At 41.0% G+C, this 15,822-nt stretch overlaps 1 protein-coding gene across 1 annotated transcript in view; it reads left to right on the top strand.

Moving 5' to 3' along the window:
- Positions 1-15,822, top strand: part of stk10 (serine/threonine kinase 10) — a 47,021-nt gene that overhangs the window by 19,150 nt on the left and 12,049 nt on the right. Inside the window, exons 3-8 of the mRNA XM_073479002.1 lie at positions 1,983-2,031; positions 2,733-2,882; positions 5,468-5,540; positions 7,527-7,721; positions 8,988-9,069; positions 14,414-14,548. Of these exons, the coding sequence (XP_073335103.1) occupies positions 1,983-2,031; positions 2,733-2,882; positions 5,468-5,540; positions 7,527-7,721; positions 8,988-9,069; positions 14,414-14,548 (684 nt within the window). The remainder of the gene's footprint in view (positions 1-1,982; positions 2,032-2,732; positions 2,883-5,467; positions 5,541-7,526; positions 7,722-8,987; positions 9,070-14,413; positions 14,549-15,822) is intronic.

Below are 15,822 nucleotides of genomic sequence, written 5' to 3'. Positions count from 1 at the left end.
ACAAGACACCATTTAGGGAATGTGTTTCCAGAATCCCTTTTTTTTTTCTCTCCTGTCCCTCTCTTACTCTCTTTCTCTCTCTGTGTTTTTACTTCACCGCTGAGCTGCTATTACACATTTGGCTGTGTGTCTCAGGAAGTGTGTATAGTTACAGCCTGGCAGGCCATCACACACTTCAGTCTCAATCCAGCTGTCCACTTCGCAAAGTGTGTGTATTCTAGTACTTTCACCACAGATGTCAAAGGGTGTTTGACTGATGTAGAGCAGAGGGAGTGATGACATAACATTAACTGTCTGTATTTGCAGCAGCCTGCACTGTTGACTCGACTGAGATACTTCAGCTACACTGAATACCGTGAAGGAATTTATTTATTTGACCTTTTTCCTCCAAGTTTTGCAAATATAGAAAAACTGTCTATACAGATGTTTGGGGGAAGCCTTTATTTAGATTTGTGTGTGTGTAAGAAAGTATGAATGTCACCACTGTCAGAGACATCTTAAAGGGCAAGTTCACCCAGAAATGAATCATTATCCACTCACCTCCATGCAGTTGAAAAGTCCGGTTTATGGACAATGAAACTCGCCTGATTTTCCATCAGCGTGGGGGTGATGTACTATAGATCATGACTACATTTTCATTTTCGGTGATCATTTATCAGCTTCCACTAAAGACAACACAAACTCATATTCAAAAACAAGGAACTCTCTGTATAGCTTTATAAAAACATATTCCCCTGATTTACAGCTGGGGTAAATTTACAGCTGTTCAAAGCAATTACATGTCAACCTCTGCTGGTGTTATAATAATATATATCACACATATTATAAGAAAATATTAGCAGTGGGGCAATGTCAGCAAGGAGTCATCTGATCTTCTTTCCTTTCCTTGTTTTTCTTTGGCTGATGACAACATGGTGTGAGTAGTAGTGACTGGGAATGTTGCCAGTTTGTTGTTGTTTTTACCTTTTGAGATATGTATCATCGGAGTGTAATATATATGTTATCTATTAACTTAAGCTTGTTTACTGCCACATGTTGTCCTAAATTACTCTTGATGTGCCGAGACTTTATGGCCTGTCAGTGCTGGATGTTTGTAGCCAGAGAAATAAAATGCAAATCATTTGGTATTTTAACACATTTAAGAATTTGCCTGCAAGGGAAAGTGAGGAGTTGTGATATATTAGAAAAGCAAAAGAAATTTTTTTTTTCAAAAGTATTTTTTTATTTTGTGTAACCTTTATTTTACCAGGCTAGTGCCTTTGATATCAAAGATCTATTTTGGGTTTTCCCAGTTCATGTCGAGGATTTTCTTGAAAGAATTAATTTAAATACTTTTAAAGTTATAAACTTTTAAAGTTTGGCCCTCAGAGCTAAATTTCTGATTTTTTTGTTATTCTTTGTGTGTGATTATGAGCCTCACCAATCTTTTTTTTCCCCCACTGGATTGGGTTGAAATTTGTCCTGAACATCCAAGAGACCCTAAGGATACTTGGCAACATGTTTTCATTGAAACAGCCGTTGCTGTTTTTGGGTAAAAAGAAACAATGTTTTATTGTTATTAAGTTGATAATTGTAACCAAAAACATTTAATGAAAACATGTTAAAAATTATCCGCAGGGTTTCTTGGATGTTCAGGACAAATTTCCACCCTGTCCAGTTAAATAGGCAGTTTGTGAAGCCTAAAATACACATACAAAGACATTTTTACATGATTTTTTTCAAGGGAATCCATGACATGAACTTGGAGCATACAGCATACTAATGACAGGCGGTGTGCACACAAAGCAGAGCAATTCACCCATATGAGTACAATGCTAGTGGTGCATGTGCTGCTGATGAAAAGCAATCCGCTCTTCTTGTTGTTACATATAAACCCATGATAAAGGAAGATTACAGCTGTCAATTATACATTTGCACTGTATATTCATGAATCTGGGTCAAGTTTAACCTCACCCCTTCTCTCCTCCCCCTTCATTCCCCAGATCATGATCGAGTTCTGCCCCGGAGGTGCTGTGGATGCCACAATGCTAGGTAGGCCTCCCTCTTTCTCCGTTTCTCCTCTTGATGTATTTTTATAATCGCTCCACCTTCCTCCATATCATGAGAGTCGAGTTCCACACCTGCAGCAGCGCTGTGACTACACCTGTCCCTCCAGCTGTGACTTTAAGGAAGTGTAGAGAGAAAAGGTCGACGATGTGATTGTTTAAATGCACAAAAGAACCACAACATGTTTAGTTTCTGTAGGGAAAAGCTAGAAAACCAGCGTTTATCACAACACTGTTGATTTGCTCCGAAGTCTTGTCTTTCAGTCTGGCCTTGAATGCTCTAGACATAGTGGAGTCCTCCGGTGTGGGAAACCCCCCCGGTCTGTTTTCACGTGGTAATCCACATCCTCATAACTGTCTGTACCCCCACTGCAGCTAAGCAAACACAGACACACTAGAATAAAGTCTGCAGGGCAGGACTAGCTTGGATGTGCGAAAGCTTTTCTGATCTGGGATTACTTATCCAGCAACACTATCTGAGAGACTTCATTGATATAATCACGGGTTTACCTTTTTCTGTTTTTTCTCGTGGAGTTCACACACGAGATCAGTCCTCAAGACTTTGTTTTGCCCTGATTGTATGTACGGGGGAATATGGAATGTGCACGGTGTGCAAAATGGGTTTTGAACCCTCTCTGAGTTTACTCGACTCTCATTTCTATTCTGCCCTCTCCCGCCCTTCGTCAGAGTTGGATCGCGGGCTGACGGAGCCACAGATTAAGGTGGTGTGTCGCCAGATGCTGGAAGGGCTGGTCTACCTCCACAGCATGAAGATCATCCACAGAGACTTGAAGGCCGGGAACATCCTCCTCATGCTGGATGGGGACATCAAACTGGGTGAGGGTTTAGATATTTATACTTTCAGAATATTGCTAGTTTAAGGTGCTTGTTGTCCTCTTATGGATTGAACATTAAACTTGTGTAAGCATCATGGTGTTCATTAGCTATTTTGTCCATGCTTGCACAAGTCTGAAACATGCAATACGGTCTGTTCTGAGGGCACTGTATTAGTGCAGATAATAAAAATGTTTGGTGTGTGTGGTTGACAAATTAATCCACATCTTGAAGTTTTGGGATCCTGAAAGGCAAGGCAAGTTTATTTATACAGCACCAGTCAGACACAAGGCAATTCAGCTGACAGTTTCAGCAGTCATCAGGTATTCAGGAGACTTCACTTCCACTGGTTGGGAGCATAAAAACCAAAAATCTGCTTCAACTTGCTTGGTTTTTAACCTGAGACTGCAGAGGTAACGTCTCCCCGATGACCTGAGGGGTCTGGATGCTTTGTAAAATAAATTAGAGATTGCAAAACTTTTGTGGCTCCGCATGATTCATATTTACTGTTTGATCTCTTCAAGGATTGATTATTCTGAGGAAAGACCAGCGATTATTTTCAGCTTAAGTGTTTAAGCGTCCTCTTCAAGAAACAAGTTCAAAGAAAATATGGAATAGTGCCATGATTTCTATGTTCCCCTCACACACTCTTCAACAAAAGTTCGCCAAAATCAAGAAAAGCAGGAATCCAGCAGATTATTACAGAACAGATGATGTTTTTTTTTTACATATTTGATACTTGTTGATTGGATTTTTATCAAATTCGCAAAGCCTTGTGTAATCCGTTTACACCCCATAATTTACAAGAGAAAACCATTTCACTGCCAAAATCATGGAAGTGGAAGCAATTCTCAGATAAACCACATTCCCAATGCACATCAAAGGTTATCTCTGCAGCTCTGGTTTGTTGTTTCTTTGGCTGGACATACTGTCACACACTCAGTTAGAGGCCCTGTAGCCCTCCTGCGGTGCTGTAGGAGGATCATAAGTGAGCGTTGTGTGGGAAAACTGCATTCTTAGAAGTTTTGCATATTTTCATTTATTGGCTTTATCTGAAGAGCACCCCACATTCCTCACATTGCACAGCTGACGTGGTGGATCCGACCCAATCGCCGGTTTGTTTTGGATTAAAGCGTTAGTTTCCAGAAAAAGGGTGTCTTAATGTGCTTTATGTAAGCGTCAGTTGAGGAAGTGCTGTTTTTTTTTCCCTCTCTAAACGGCTTCCTGATACTTGAACCCTCAGACATAAAACTTTAAATAGAAACAAATCATCTTTTTTGCATGCATGATTTTGTTTTTAACTTCCTGCACCACTGGTTCTCTGTTATTTTGCACTGGGTCATGACCAACAAACCAAAAACACCGACTAGAAGCTGCAAGAGCTTCATACTCAGTTGCTGCACTATTCAATTTGATCCCAAATGATTTAGTAATCTATACATACCTTTTTTTGTTTTTTTTTTAGATTTTAAATTACGCATTTTTTTCAGCCGACGTGCTCGCTGAGCTGGACTTGTTCTTCTTGTTAAAGTTTTCCATCGGTGCACCACAGTTAGATATAATCACTGGGAGTTGCCTCTCTAAACTCATTAAGTCATGACACTGACTCATTTACAGTCTCCAAACTTATCTAACTACTTGTTAATTCAAAGAAGGCAGCAATTAACAGCCGGTGAGGTCAGCCAAACGCATTACATCCACCTACGATGCATGACATTTTGTTCCTCCGTGCAGCAGAGCTTGGGGCAAACTCTTTAGCGTCTGTTGGATCTGTAAGGTAAAGGTTGATCTAGAGCGTCTAGAAAACTGCACGTCAAAGTGTTATTTCTGACTTAATCCTTGTTTCTGCTGCAAACAGACAACAATATAGTTTTGTTATTTACACTCATGATTTAATACATAAGCTCCATTTTCTGAGTGTTCTTGAATTCTCCACTGAACTGCCTGTGCACTCTTGTTTCCCAAACGTGTGGTGCATTATGGGAGCTTTTAGGTGTGTATGGTAGCAATATTTGTATATAAACATGAATGATTCTCATATTTAAATGTTTATTTGATGCACAATAAAAGCAGTAGAACTATTTATTTGTCTTTGCAGGAAGTGAAACTTCTCTCTGCAAAAGTTTAGACTGCGACAGTCCAAATGATATGTTTGACTGGGAAATCAAAGAAATTTGAATTGTAGTCTGCAAAAAAACCCAAGACAGTCACTTAAGTCCCAGTAATAGAACATGCCAGTTTGTAATTGAAGCAGTCAGCCTGCTGCCTTGTGAGTAAAAATCCAGAATCTCGTGCCAAACACGTAAAATTCTTACTTGCAGAGAGAAACCGTGTTCAGCCAAAGTGAAACGACACCCCTGTAATCTGAGGGGGCTGTCGGGGGGGAGATGGGGGGCGGCTTGTTTGGGAAACTTGACGTCTATAAATTCTGTCTTTGTGTCTCTGCCCGTCGCGATGTCATGACAGCTTTACAAGCTACTACAAGGGGGAGAAAAAAAGGGATGAAATCTTTTGAACTTTGAAATGCTTCTGGGGGATTGTATTTTTAACTACCTCACATCATCTCTCTCTCTTTTTTTTCCTTGTAGCTGATTTTGGCGTGTCTGCAAAAAACACCAAAACTTTACAAAGAAGGGATTCTTTCATTGGAACGCCGTACTGGTGAGTAAGACATCGCTCGGAGCATGGGAACGAGCTCGTTTTAAGGGGTTGGGTGATGCACTGTAGATAAAAGCTACTGATTCAATTAAGAAACCATTTACAGATCAAATAATCCCAGATGGGAGTGTCTCTTTCTCTGAGGACAGTGAAACGCCTGGCATTGATGCAAAGTTGATGCAACATCCTAAAAATTTGCATTGTGATATATTAATACAACCTGGACTTTACTTTGCAAAATCTCCAATTGTAGACATACCAACTGTCCCGTCATGAGTCATCCAAGCTGGGGGGGTTATTGCTCGTTGAGAACAAATTTCCTGCAGCCCACATATCCTCCACAATACATGACAGAGCATGATATTGTGTAACGCACACACACTCAACTCAATACCTCAGCTCCGTGCTTCAGTCCTCCATTGTTGTCACAACAGTGCAGGTCTCTCCACTATACCTGAACAAATTAGAAATGCTCCCTTTGAAGTCTCAGTCGCAGTGAACCTTGTTCCATGTTGTTATCCCCCCTGTGAATATGCTTGCAGCCAGTTAACCATTGACTAGAGCTGGTTATCATCCATCAGGAGAATTCCCTCTCCTCCCCATTTTGCACAATAATGTGCGACCAGCACTGAAAAGAATATCGCCGACGGTTTTGGCGTACAACTTTACCCTTGAATGCGCTGATAAGTAAAGTCAACCAGGAACACAGAGCAAACATTCGGTTTCTTTGCGCTCGAGCAGATCTGAGAGCTCCGGGTTATGAGAGCCATTTTTCAGATTGACAGCAAACACAAGCTGACTGGAGAAGTGTGCTTGATGTTGACACATGCAGAATAGTGAGTAAGTGAGAGGAGTAACACTCCTTATCTGGCCTGCAGTGATCATCAGTTAGTCACCTCCTGCCGCCGCTCAGAGATTGTGCCATTGTAAATACTGCAGGCGCAACTTTATGAAATCAGAGCATGATTTCTCAATGACTATTGACTACATGACAGATTTTTACAACACGATATCATAATTAAAATCTTTACGAGTTGTTACATGTGACCGCATAGTTTTAGCAATGTGTATGCACGAGTCCAGGGCCACTTTTGAGGACCACCTACTCAGCTGAAGAAGAAGAAGCCACAACAACAGGCAGGATGGATTACATGTTATTTGATTTCCATGTGGTTCACTGTAATGCTAATTACATGTTTGGGCTCTCTTAGACGTCAGTGTTGGCAGCGGCTGTTCTGTTTCAGCTAAGCATTGAACTAGTAGCAGCCATATCACCAGACTCCATTAGAAAAAAGCGTGATTTTCAGAGTTGTTGAGTCAGGACAAACTTTGCAAAATGGCTGTGGCAGATTCTAAGTCAGTGGTGCCTCCTTGTAAATTTGGCATTAAATGCAAGACATTAAATTGTTTCTTGCCTCGTAAAAAGTGTTTTAACAGCCAGTCTGCTTCTGTGTCTAAAGTGTGGCTTGCCTGCCAACACTTAGCAGCTGTTTGAACACACTGTCTCAACCGATATCACCATTTACACTAAATGTATGAAAGAAGACAACATTTTATTGACCGTAAACGTTTCAAATTTTACAAATGCAATAAACAATAACCAAACGTAGGCAACTTCTTTGACGCCCATGGAAAAAGTCCCCAGACTTCCTTGAAAATTGTCTTAATTTTGCGAGTTGTTGAGTTAGGAGATAGTTTACAAACTTTGTAAAATGCTGTCCACAACAAATTATTATTCATTTGGGCTGTCTCGTTAATTCAGCAAATGTTTTACACGAAGATATTTCTTTATTTATGTAAAAAACATCATGTCTGTTTGTCCCAGGGATGTAGTGTTCGATCGGGTCACATATCGCACATTCCATACATTCAAACATTAACACAAAAAAGTTAACTATATACTAAATGACAAGAACAAGGGGACAACTTTCCAGTCTAATGATGTCGAATTCAAGATTCGCACTATATAACGGTCCCTTGTCTTCTCAGGATGGCCCCAGAGGTGGTGATGTGCGAAACCATGAAGGATGCTCCGTATGACTACAAGGCTGATATCTGGTCTCTGGGAATCACTCTGATCGAGCTCGCCCAGATCGAACCCCCGCACCATGAGCTCAACCCGATGAGGGTGCTGTTGAAGATCGCCAAGTCGGACCCTCCCTCCCTGGAGCAGCCGCACAAATGGTGAGGGGTCCAAGGGGTCCGTAGCTCCTTCAGAAGTCTTGCAAAACCTCCAATAGCGTGCTTTTGTTTGATTAACTTAGTATTAGACAATGACAGACTCTGCCATTAGTAGAGGTTTTATGCTACGTTAGCTTAGCTAACTACTCGGCATCTGGCTGGGTGTCATTTTTCGTTATCATCAGTCTTAGTCGCTAGTTGGCTAACAAGCTAGGGATGAGCCAAAATGGGGGGATTTAAAGGCACAATATGTAAGAATTATAGTTGAATTTATACAAACGGGGCAGCATATCACTGGAATAGCCACTAACAACTTCTAGCTGTAGCTACCATTAGTTGTGCAGCTAGCAGTCCAGGACAGGACAAGTGGGGGCTAGCTGGTTAGCATGCTTATTTATGTAGATATATCTGCAACACAATACAATACAATACTGTTATTTCTTAACTTCATCTTTCTGATAATTTAAGTTAATTTAAAAAAGTTTTTCAACTACAATTCTTGCATATCGCACCCTTAATTTTACCGACAAACTGTTTGAGGAAGGAAGTTACGGAATTGGTTGACACCAGTAGGAAATGAAGCAAGGTGTCTCATGCTGCATGGAGCTCACTTTGAGCAAAAAAACCCCACAAAACATACGTTGGGACTCAAGTAACCATCCTTCTCTTCTGTCTCAGAAATAGTTTCAACATCTTTTGGGACTTGAATTATATTTGTTGAGGGTGCAAGAACCCTGGTTTAGGCACAGACAAGGCCTATGATGGAGATGGATAGATGGTGTCAACAGAGCCTTGTATCTTCCTGTCTAGATTTCACTGGGTCATTTAAGTTAATTCCATTACCACATTTTCACACAAAGTTTTGCCCTGGTATCTATGTAGACACTCCATGTATCACTGTCCTCCCCCTCTCCTCCTGCAGTCCTTTTTGTCCTTTCCGAAAATTATGCCAACAACTTAGAAGAGAAGCAGAACACCAGCGAGTGCCAAACTTTTCCCCTCTCAATTTTATGAGAATGTTCCATAGCAGCAAAATTTAGTGCAGCAACAGTGAAGCTATCAGGTGCTGAAAGAAGATTTGGGATGAGGAGCTGACTCATTATCCCTGTTGAAAGCTCTGTTTTACGAAGCCCAGCTGTGCACAGAGATGATCCACATGTACTAACATCACATAACTGGAAATGATGTGTTCGAATGTTTTTGCTATCATCACTTCCCTCCCCTCTCCTCTTGTTTTTGATTAACGCTGTTGTCTTGTGTTCACCCAAGGTCGCAGGAGTTTAAAGATTTCCTGAGGAAAGCTCTGGATAAAAACCCAGAGACTCGTCCAACCGCCACGCAGCTCTTGGAGGTGGGTCACGATGTGCACTTATAACCTAGTAAATGTTACACAATGCTGCACTTTGAAATATGGTGGAGCATTGTCCTCGCTCTGTCCTTATCTTGCATCAACACACATAATCTTCTATTTTAAGACCTGAATGGAGTGATCTATGCCAGGGAGTGGTGTCCCGTAGAGGGCACCGGCATGTGAGTGGGAGAGGAAAAGAGGAGGGGGGACATGACTGGGCAGGAATGGGAGCAGGCAGGGGAGTGGGATGGAGTAGAAAGTGAAAAAGTTAATTGAAAGAATGCGGGGGAATAAGGCTAAACATTTACTTTTGAAGCATCCTCTTAGGGCTTTGAAAAACATTTTAAGGATTAGTTCACCCAGAAATGAAAACTGAGTCATTGTCTTCTCATCCTCATGCATCACCCAGAAATTTCTGGAGTTTCACAGCAGCATTCTCCTGAACAACTGAAGTAGATAGGGACTTGTTTGAAAAAAAAAGACATCAAATGGCTCCATACTGGTGTGATTGAAATCTCTGAAAGATCCCAAACTGATTTGTAAAGATGTTATTTACAGTTGCGATGCACCGTCAAGCTAATCCATGATCTTCAGCTGGGGTGCGTGCTAACACTTTGAGCTTAGCAGCTACAGTGAAGTTTTTGGCTTTTAAAACAAAGTAAATAACATATTTTCAAATCAAATTGGGATCTCAGGGCATCCGGAGACTTGGATTACACCAGACGATCTTATGGAGAAATTTTATGTTTATTTTTTTAGTCTCTTTTTTTACGTTTTAAAACAAGTCCCCATCTACTTTAGCCGCTTTGCTGTGAAGTTCCAGAAACATTTTGTTGACTACGAAACATCACCTGACTTTCCATCGGCATGGGAATGAGTTTCTAATGACTACGTTTTCATATTTGGGTGAATTTATCCTTTAATCTGAAGGACAATAGAAGTTTTTGTCCCAAGAAATTTAAAATGATCAGGGATGGTGCACAAAGAGACTTTTTGCTTCTTGTTATTACAATTCCCTTCGTTTTCCAACAGTTAATGAACATAAAATCAGCAAAGTGACACTGATAAGAAAGACAAAAATTCAAATGTTTACTTATCAGTGCACTGTAGCAGAGCTGGGACTTTGCTAAGGGGAGGCTGTTGACATTTCTTCTGCCAGGAAAACGTCAATATCTGAGGATGACCTTGGACAAACGTTTCTCAAAACCCAGAATCTTGAGCAAGAGAAATGAGAGAAAAAGCGAACAGGGTGTGGATTAAAGCACGAGCGCAGGGTCTATTAAAATTCAGAGCCACGGTTTCCTGTCTGTATCCCACAGCTGAGGGAATGCCAACTATTTACATTCCCACCCTCAGCCATTAGTATGTCTGGATCACCCCGAGCTCGCCACCTCTGGCCAATTAGAGAGAGGCAGAGATGAAACTCCTAGACCCGGGCCCGCTGGGAATTCTGCATGTGCTCTCCAGTGGGGGGAAAAGAGACGGGCGCGGTCCGGTTTTTGGTGCCTCGCTGGAGGTTTTAGATGTTTATCATGACTGCCGCTCCTAACAGCTGTCAGATAGTGTTTACTGTAGATAGTTGTGCGATGATGGCATTAGATTCTGCTGTGCGATGGAAGTGTATGTGTGTGTTTTAGGTCACACTTTATTTATTGGAGTGTATGGATGTGAAAAACAGATGTAGTAAGTGAAGAGGAAGGTAATAATGAATCACAGATAACAGTGTCTGGGGTGTAGGTGCTGTGTGTGACTGTATCATAAAGAGGAAATGAAAGTCTTTGTCATCAGGCTTTTTTAAGTTGTGAATCTGTCTGTCCCACATGTGTGCTTGTGAGGAATGTATACAAAACAACATGACACAGTATCAGTCACTGTGGCTGTGCGGCTGGCTGGGGACCATCTGGATGACTTGTACTCATTACACTGCCTCTCCTCCCACATAGTTTCTCATGGTCAGGGCTTCTTCAGTGTGATATTTTATGCTTTTCTGTTTCAGATCATAGCGTGTCTGTACGTTGGGTAATTTCTACCAAGGGAGTCTTTTTCATATTTTATCTCTGGGCCAATGCTTTGTAGCGGTTTCACAATATTGACATGTGCAGGCACACAAATTTATACCTCTATACTTCTGGGCACGGTCATTGACATCACGCATTCCCCAGCTATGAACCATAACACTATTACTGTATGCATAAGCCCAACCCAAACCCTGACTTTACTCTCAGCCTCGACTCAGATTCCAAAAAACGTTGGGATGTTGTGCAAGACGCAGATTAAACAGATTGATAACAATACAAAGACAATATATTTAACATTTCACCTCATGAATTTGAAGCCAGTGACACATTAAAACAAGGTGGGACAGGCAAGGCAAGTTTATTTATGTAGCACTTTATTGTACACAGAGGTTAACTAAATTGTTTTACAGTCAAAAATAATAAGAAATAAACAGATAAGGTAAGTTAGGTGTTCTGTCTGTTAAAAAAGTATCTTTTCAATGTTGTGAGAATCACAAGAAAGACAGACATCTCAGGCTGATATTACAAAATTTGGGCAAATAAAAGTCGAGTCAGTTTTATTTATGTAAACCATAATTACACCTTGCCAAACCCCAAACTTAACCTAAACCTAATTATAAGCTCAACCTCCGGACCACCCTTTAAAGAAATGAGGACTCACCACAAAATGCCCCCGCTTTCCCAAAAACGTCTAGACTCCAGGTCTAAAACTCAAACTTATCCTCACTGAAGTGAGCCAGAAGTACAAATACACACAGTGCACCGTCAATGCTACACAGGTAACCCTACTCTCATGCAGTCCCTTGCTCTGGTGCCATAATGGCCCATATTATTCACATTTAACCTTTTCACGCCCAGCCATGCATGTAAGACCCAAAATCACCAGCCTCCCTGGGTCTGAAGCAACATGAAACCTTAAAGAGAGGATGTGAGCTCCACTGATCCACATTTTGATCCATTATGGCAGTTTAAAAAAAACATAGCTAGATTCAACAGGTCATTAGGACATCTACAATGTTTGTCATTTTTTCTTTGATATACCTTAAGCTAACTGGGATTAGCTGAACATGGGAGTTCACCTGATAGATTCAACAGGTTGAAGCTGAAATCTCAGACGTTCACTACTGTAGGTGTTCTAATGGTGCCTGAAGGGAAAGAAAAACAAATGGATAATATTTTACTTTGATTCAGTAGTTAATTCTACCTAACCGCCCAAAAACCTGTCAAGCGCGACTTAACATTTTCGTTGGTGGCACCGGCGTGCCTAACAATCAGCAAGCACTTGAAACATCAGCACTTTTAAACTTGTAATTTCTTGTTGCTTGTGCTGTGATTTAAATGAAGAAAATAATTTATCTGCACCTCATTACTATTTACAGTTATTTACATGATTTGTTAAGAAATTAAAATGTATTATTTGGTGCACCTAAATTAAAAAGTTAGGCGCACCAGTGCAGCCAGTGTAAAAAGTTAGTCTTGACCCTTGCCAACACATTAGTATTCTAGCAGTAAATATATATAAATTAAAGGATGGTACTCAAGCTGTAACAATTAGCTGATTAATTGATTAGTCAGTTTTGTTAATCAACTGATGGTTTCAGCCATTTTTTATGTGATATATGCATCTTTTCCTCATCTTTACATTTGAATATTTTAGGGTTTTGGACTCTTGGTTGGACCAAGAAAGGACATATGATGAAATCTCCTTGGGTACTGGGTTATGACGGTCCTTTTTCAGTTCTCTGATGTGTTATTGACTGAACAAATGATTGATCTATCTAGATATAACACGTATCTATGCTTTACATGAATGGAATAGAATGTCCAAAAAGATTTTCTCGTTTATGTAGCTAAAGAGTGGATGGCCTTTGCTCAGGAAGGGGTTATTTATTAACTTTAACCCTCAAATGAATGTCCCCACTGCAACCGTAGCACAACTGTCACACCCTCCTCCAAGCAACAAGAATGTACTCAGGAAGTGGTGGTGTGGTTGCTGGAGTCTGAGCCATGTCAGTTGAACTGTGTATCTTGAAATAACCAACAGGTCTCTCCTCTCCATCGGTTCCTGAGCTTGAGGATCATAACAGTAGAGCAGGAATTATTTATTTATATATCCTGTTTAATACATCTTTAAATTGCAGCTCCAGTCTGTTTTTGTTGTATGGGTTCATGTTCTGATAATACCAAGTTGATCTTGCCTGCACTCTGTCAGCTACAGTAACAGGTGAATAGAGGGATAGTTGTGCTCACTCTAATGAATACAGTGTGTGACACAAATACTCTTCACATCTTAAATTTTAATTGGAAATGTTCCATAAACAATTGCATTTGTATATAACGCATTATAAAACTCTTATGTTTTTCATCCTCCATCATTTCCACTATGGTGTTGTAAGTGGTTCAATGGCACTCAGCATGTTCTCCACCCGACTCGTTAGACAATCGCTGACTGTTGTTCGTCATTGGAGAAGTTAAAAGCCGAAGCTAATGCGGTCCTCCAGGACGGGCCCCTGCACACAAACAACTGCGATACATGTGCGCGCACACACACAAACACACACACACACATCGACTTATACACACTTCATGGTCCAGCACCACTTGTAGCCTTTGTCAGCTGTTCCAATTAAATTACACAGCAGTGCAAAGCAACTGAATAATAGATGATCCGCTTTGTATACCAGCTGCACTCAACTTTTAATTTAGCTTTTTATCCTCCTCGGACTCGGCGTATCACTGCCGTATATGCACCCTGGCAAAGCACGCACTTTCTCCAGCAGTTGGGGAAGTAAACATGGCTTTGCTATTTTAAGGAGATTACGTTAGATTGAGCACGGTTGCATCAGTGTGCCGTTAAGTGGGAGAGTTGGTATTGTGGAGCCGCTATTGTTGGAGCTGTTTAGGAACTGGCAGGTGGCGGATGGAGTTTCCCCTGCAGTGAAAGTCGTCTGCAGCATCTTAGGTGTCGCCACTCGAGGCCTCGTAGGGAAGCTGTTGAAATGACTGCAATTATTTTATTTTATCCTATAGACCACCTATATCTCATTGTTGTCCAATGAGGAAAAAGTCCAGTACTTGCAGCATCTCAAATCTAATGGTACTCAAATCCATGGATAATGTGTCTGGTTTCCTTTCTAGCAAATCTTGTTTTATGGTTGAAACGGTGTTCATCCTGCGGTCGCAGTAAGCCTTTGAGCTTGCTTCCTCTTTGTGCAGTAAACGGCTAAATACCATGCAGTGGTAAATCTGAAAATCTGAAAATTTGTAGAAGTCCTGTTCATTTCGACTGATAATTAATTAACCATCTCTGTCCCTTGTGTCCGCAGCACCCTTTTGTGCGGTCGGTGACGTCAAACCGCCCGCTGCGGGAGCTGGTGGCCGAGGCTAAGGCTGAAGTCATGGAGGAAATAGAGGACAATAGAGAGGAAGGAGAGGAGGACGACGCCATGGAGCTCACTGTGGTACTAAACCTGCTTCTTTTTTTCCCTTGTCCTTTCATTTTCTTCTCTGTAATTGTTTGTTTCCAGAAGGAGAGTGGGCAGTCTGGTGGCTTTAAAGCTGTTGGGTTGTGAGAGTACACAGGATTTGGACTTACAAGGTCAATAATGGGACAGAAAATGATGTGATGTTATTCTGAAGCTAGAGTGGCACACGGTAGAGCGCATACCTCCGCCAACAGTCCCCTTTAATTCAATCAAGCCTATTCCACTATCAACCATCCTAAAAGTTGTTACAGACCATCATTATGTCAGGAATTGGGTTTTATATTTCCAATTACTGACTTTTCTGCATCAAAACATAATCTTTCAAGACAGAATCATGATATACCGCTTCTAGAAATTAGATAGAAACTCCTGCACATACTCACACAAAAGTATGTGCATGAACCCAGGTTTCCGAGAAGCACACACATTCTGTCCTAACACTCAACTTCCCCTACTTTTGAAGTCTCTGCTTTGCTTGTTGACCCCTTTGAACTGCATTTCATTTCGGTAAACATAACCTTCCTGCCAAGGTCCGTTCTGCAGAAGCCATTCATAAATCCATAGAAGGCATAAGATTAGAAAGTGCAGTTCACCGTCTGGCCTCAGCACAAACAAAGGAACAGAAACCGGAATCCTGGCATTCACCCGCACCCACACATGGTTAAATATAGGTGCTGCCCTCAGCCTCGCTCCTGTACAGAAAAGGCTCTCACCTCACAACCCCTGATGGAATAAATAATTTAAGGTTGCACATTGTTCTGTTTTCTATACCCTGAGCTTTAACTAAAGACAGACGGTTTATCGTAGATCGGTGATAGAAGTCCCGAGAACTAACAGGAAGCTGTGACCAGAAAAATGTGTTACTGGATGTTTTTCCTCTCTGTGAAGATGAATGTTTGCCCACTTATCTCTTCCTCCCTTAATGTCAACAGTTAGTGTGATGACTTCCAGATTTATGTAGGTGAATAACTCGACTCCAGTGTTGTGACAGTGCAGTTTGAAACTTGGCTAAGTAAGCAGCCATTGCTGCAGTGTTCTGCACCGCCTTACACAAACAGCTTGTGAATCTAACATTGTAGGTAATTGGATTAAGTTTGAGTTTCTGTAGGTGCTGCTTCTTTTTATTCATGTATCCGGTTTTGCTTTATCTTCCTCTGCGCACTAAAAATAAGCCTTAAAACTCATCATTCCCTGTGTCAGTTTTCCAAATAAAACAATTAGAAAATGAGAAATATAAGATGTTAAATTTA

Source organism: Pagrus major, chromosome 13 (assembly GCF_040436345.1).
Source record: "Pagrus major chromosome 13, Pma_NU_1.0".
NCBI lineage: Eukaryota > Metazoa > Chordata > Actinopteri > Spariformes > Sparidae > Pagrus > Pagrus major.
The sequence above is the reverse complement of the archived record's forward strand: the minus strand, read 5'-3'. Positions and strand labels throughout refer to the sequence as shown.